General features: G+C 39.2%; 1 protein-coding gene across 1 annotated transcript; it reads right to left on the minus strand.

Moving 5' to 3' along the window:
- Positions 1-949: 949 nt before the first annotated feature.
- Positions 950-4,947, minus strand: LOC137620590 (uncharacterized). The gene is made up of 2 exons (XM_068350850.1): positions 1,771-4,947; positions 950-1,634 (listed from the first exon to the last, which is right to left on the minus strand). Exon 1 carries the CDS (start codon positions 4,647-4,649, stop codon positions 2,859-2,861), a length of 1,791 nt encoding a protein of 596 aa, XP_068206951.1. The 5' UTR covers positions 4,650-4,947; the 3' UTR covers positions 950-1,634; positions 1,771-2,858.
- Between the last annotated feature and the right edge of the window lie 411 nt (positions 4,948-5,358).

Here is a 5,358-nt window from a genome sequence, read left to right on the forward strand (position 1 = left end):
AACCGGATTAAGACCTGCAATCTGTCTTAAGTTATGAACCGGATTAAGACCTGCAATCTGTCATAAGCGATGAACCGGATTAAGACCTGCAATCTGTCTTAAGTTATGAACCGGATTAAGACCTGCAATCTGTCATAAGCGATGAACCGGATTAAGACCTGCAATCTGTCATAAGCGACGAACCGGATTAAGACCTGCAGTCTGTCATAAGCGATGAACTAGACAAAGACCTGCAATCTGTCATAAGCCATGAACTGGATTAAGACCTGCAATCTGTCATAAGCGATGAACTAGATAAAGACCTGCAATTTGTCATAAGCCATGAACCGGATTAAGACCTGCAAACTGTCATAAGCAATGAACTGGATTAAGACCTGCAATTTGTCGTAAGCCATGAACTGGATTAAGACCTGCAATCTGTCATAAGCGATGAACCGGATTAAGACCTGCAATCTGTCATAAGCGACGAACCGGATTAAGACCTGCAATCTGTCATAAGCGATGAACTAGACAAAGACCTGCAATCTGTCATAAGCCATGAACTGGATTAAGACCTGCAATCTGTCATAAGCGATGAACTAGATAAAGACCTGCAATCTGTCATAAGCGATGAACTAGATAAAGACCTGCAATTTGTCATAAGCCATGAACCGGATTAAGACCTGCAAACTGTCATAAGCAATGAACTGGATTAAGACCTGCAATTTGTCGTAAGCCATGAACTGGATTAAGACCTGCAATCTGTCATAAGCGATGAAATAGATAAAGACCTGCAATCTGTCATAAGCGATGAACTAGATAAAGACCTGCAATCTGTCGTAAGCCATGAACCGGATTAAGACCTGCAAACTGTCATAAGCAATGAACCTGATTAAGACCTGCAATGTGTCATAAGCGATGAACCGGATTAAGACCTGCAGTGTGTTGTGGCGGGATGTTGCAAGGACAACCCCCACACCCTGAATCACACTTACTGACAATGGTCTCCACAAAACAAACTTTCCCCTTACGTAATCTACAACCAGACTCTTGGACAAAAGGACAAAACAAAACAAAACATAACCTTAAAACTATAATTCTTAAACCTTAAAATAAATCATAAACCATCCACATTCAAAATAAATACTTTAAACCAATCAAAACTTAACACTTTAAACTAATCAAAACTTAACACTATAAGATAAATAAAACTAAATATATAATTAACAAAAAAACCTTTCCGCAATCCAATAAATCCTAACGAAACTTAAAACTAACCGCAACCCAAACATGAAAACACAAAACACATATATATTACGAGTTCAACACCAAAATTTGTATGCTCATATATATTATTTGCAACACAGTCGTTCACAAACTGCCGAACTGTCTTTCACGGCACAACCCTCAATCTGTGATTAACAGGTTAAACTGTATGGCAAGTTGCCACCACTGCCTCCCTAATCGGGGTCGTAATCATCATCGTCATCATCCTTATCATCATTATCATCATCAATAGCAAGTAAACGGGCCGGTCATCAACAATCGTCAATCCAAAGAGCAGTCTTAATACCAAAAATCAATCACAGGCCAGGTCATCAACTATATCTCAGCATTCGAAAAAATTTAGGTCTCTCCAAAGGAGGAATCGCAGCCTGCCAAACTAAAAAAGAAAAACACTTACGAACACTTCTAGCTAACTGAACTATCGCACTATAATCAAAGATAAATAATAAATTGTTCCTATCATTCACAATCACGACAAGCAAAGATAAACAAAACTGTACTTACTTTGAAAATCAAAAACCACTTCCACGCTGGTCAGAAAAATATAAATGTAATCCAGCTCTCACACAACTGCCTTATGCTGCAGTCAAATAAAAAAAGCATTCGCTCCGAAACATTCACCACTGTCGTAACCTTACTAAAAATGTAAACAAACAATCTCATTTATACCAACAGTCTTCCTCACCACAAACGATCGTTACACTAACTACTTTCGCTCGCTAACACAATATCTCTCTCTCTCTCTCTCTCTCTCTCTCTCTCTCTCTCTCTCTCTCTCTCTCTCTCTCTCTCTCTCTCTCTCTCTCTCTCTCACACACAGGATTTGGCAAAACAAAAATAAAAATAAAGCAAAAATAAATCCTCCACATTCCTCCCCCCTTACTTTGCCAAATCCTTCTCACACAACACTTACATTATTTTTTTCATAACCCAGTCGCAGTCGGGAACGGGACCTCTACTCCGAGTAACTGGGCCTCCATATACTCTCTCATTCCCTTCTTCCTTATCACAATCATTAGCTACATTAACACTATTCCTATCTAAATCCCTATCATCTAATATATCATGTACAATCATATCTACCTCGTTCTCATCTGGCCCTATAATTACACTCATTTCTGTAAACAGTTCATCCATTTCATCAAAAACATTCTCAACTTTAGTAAAAGATTCATTCATACTACTAATCATTCTCTTATCTCTCACTCTCGCATTCGTCATCCTTTCTTTTACATCACCTAAGGAAAAGCCACACACACTATAGGTATCATTCATACTCAGCCATGATTCATCTGTATTAACACATTTATCTTCCATACACACTTGCACATTTACACCCTTGTCATACTTATTTCTATTCTCACTTTTACTTATAAAATTTTCCCTTTTTTCATCCTTACTTAAAACTTTCAAACGCCTCTTTTTCCTATATTCAACTAACACTAATTGTTTATTTTCCAGCCCTAACTTTTCATGCATACTAGATTCATACTTGCTCATTTCCAACCAATTACTCATCCCATTCTCACAAACATTAATCCTATTCCTTCCACACACACAGGAGGACTCACCCAGCTGAACCCTCTTACACTCTAGTTTCCCGAACATCCTGGCTGACTTACTCCCTTCTTCCTACATACTCTAGCTACATGCCCATCTGCACCACATTCAGTACACTTACCCCGCGGCTCCTTGCACATTCTAGCATAATGACCATCCTTACCACAATTACCACAAATCACATTCATACGATTACTCCTACATCCACTTGCTACGTGCCCAGTCATACCACACCGATAACATTTTACCCCTTTCTCTTTCGTGCACTCGCTAATTCTATGCCCTACCTCACCACATCCAAAACAAGCACCAAGAGCCCATCTACATTCATTCTTCTTATGTCCTACTTTCCCACATCTATAACACTTCTCTTCACGGATACAACTACCTGACCTATCTTGCGGCGCACTAGCACTCCTATCCCTCCAAACCTGATTCCCTTGCCTAAACCCTTCATTTGTCCTTACAGGTATTCCCACATTACTCGCCCTAACACTCCTATCTACTACACTATCAGCTACCCTCATCGGTCCTCTCATAACAGCATCTCTAAAACTAACAAATTCTGGCACACTTTCCTCCATTCCAGTTCTTACACTCACAGATTTACTTTCTTTCATACACCTATCCAACTCGTAATCCTCAACTATCTCTAAAATATCATCCCATGTCAATCTTTCTTTCGTCCACCTCATTTTCTCCTTCCGTTTCAAATTAACAAACTCAGCAACATTCTCGGGTACAGTAGCCAAAAACTTCCTCATTAACTCCTTATTCTCATTTATACCTTCATCCCCATACTTCTTCCTAGCTAAAGTTTCCAACCTACATACGTACATCGATATCGCTTCTCCTGCATTCATCCGTGCTTCATCAAAATCATTCTTACGCTTATACTTAACACTCCCTTTCATACGTTTTACCTGCTCAATTATTCTCGTTTTCACACTTTCATAATCAACGTCCCCTACACTCATTATCACTCCATACATCGTCAACAAATACCCAGTCAAATATTCTCCTAACTCCCTAGCCCAAACTCTTTTACTATCACCATACTTATCCTGACAATACCTCTCATACTCCTTGAAAAAATCATTTACATCCCTACTGCTATGCTCATTGAACCTTTCACACCGAGGTACCTCTCTCATAAACACAGTCTTACACACATCACGTTCATTCTCACTGCTAACATCACTGTCTACTCCCTTGTTACCTTCTTCCTCATTCGAATATAATGAATCCACTTCCACACTTAAATTCCTATCCTTAACCATTCCTTTCTTACCCTTTTTCTTACTTACCACTTTCACCCATTCACGATCGTCCTTGCTATCAGCCTGATACTTTTTCTTCCCTTTCTTCACATCACTTTTACCTTTCCTTTCATCTTTCCTCTCACCTTTCTGTTCATCCTTACTATGCCTAATTCCCTTATCTTCAATATCACCATCACTATTACTACTATCACTATCACTTCCTTTCCCATTATCACCTACCTTAACCTTCTCTTTCACTACCAACCCATTACCCGAAGCTGAGGACACTCCTCCGACTGCACCTTCACCCATTATAGTTTTCATCATCCCCATGACTTGCCCCATCATATCTTCCATTCGTTTCTCCATTCGTTCTTCATTCTCTCGCATCCTCATCTCAACACATTCTTCCACTCTCTCTACTGTCCCCTTTAACTCCCTAAGCTCCTTCTGCATCGCCGCATTCTCCCAGTTCAACCTCTCATTCTCTATTAGCAACCTCTCCTCACGCTCCTTACTCAGCCGCAATTCCTCCTTCAGTAACTTGTTCTGCTCTTCCATTTTTCATCAACCTTAATCCTAAATTCTTAACCTAATTCCGTCCTTCGTCCAACAGTCCAGCTTCTATCCCACCTCAGCAGTCCCTGTTCGGGCGCCAAAATAATGTGGCGGGATGTTGCAAGGACAACCCCCACACCCTGAATCACACTTACTGACAATGGTCTCCACAAAACAAACTTTCCCCTTACGTAATCTACAACCAGACTCTTGGACAAAAGGACAAAACAAAACAAAACATAACCTTAAAACTATAATTCTTAAACCTTAAAATAAATCATAAACCATCCACATTCAAAATAAATACTTTAAAACCAATCAAAACTTAACACTTTAAACTAATCAAAACTTAACACTATAAGATAAATAAAACTAAATATATAATTAACAAAAAAACCTTTCCGCAATCCAATAAATCCTAACGAAACTTAAAACTAACCGCAACCCAAACATGAAAACACAAAACACATATATATTACGAGTTCAACACCAAAATTTGTATGCTCATATATATTATTTGCAACACAGTCGTTCACAAACTGCCGAACTGTCTTTCACGGCACAACCCTCAATCTGTGATTAACAGGTTAAACTGTATGGCAAGTTGCCACCACTGCCTCCCTAATCGGGGTCGTAATCATCATCGTCATCATCCTTATCATCATTATCATCATCAATAGCAAGTAAACGGGCCGGTCATCAACAATCGTCA

Source organism: Palaemon carinicauda, chromosome 27, assembly GCF_036898095.1.
Source record: "Palaemon carinicauda isolate YSFRI2023 chromosome 27, ASM3689809v2, whole genome shotgun sequence".
Taxonomy (NCBI): domain Eukaryota; kingdom Metazoa; phylum Arthropoda; class Malacostraca; order Decapoda; family Palaemonidae; genus Palaemon; species Palaemon carinicauda.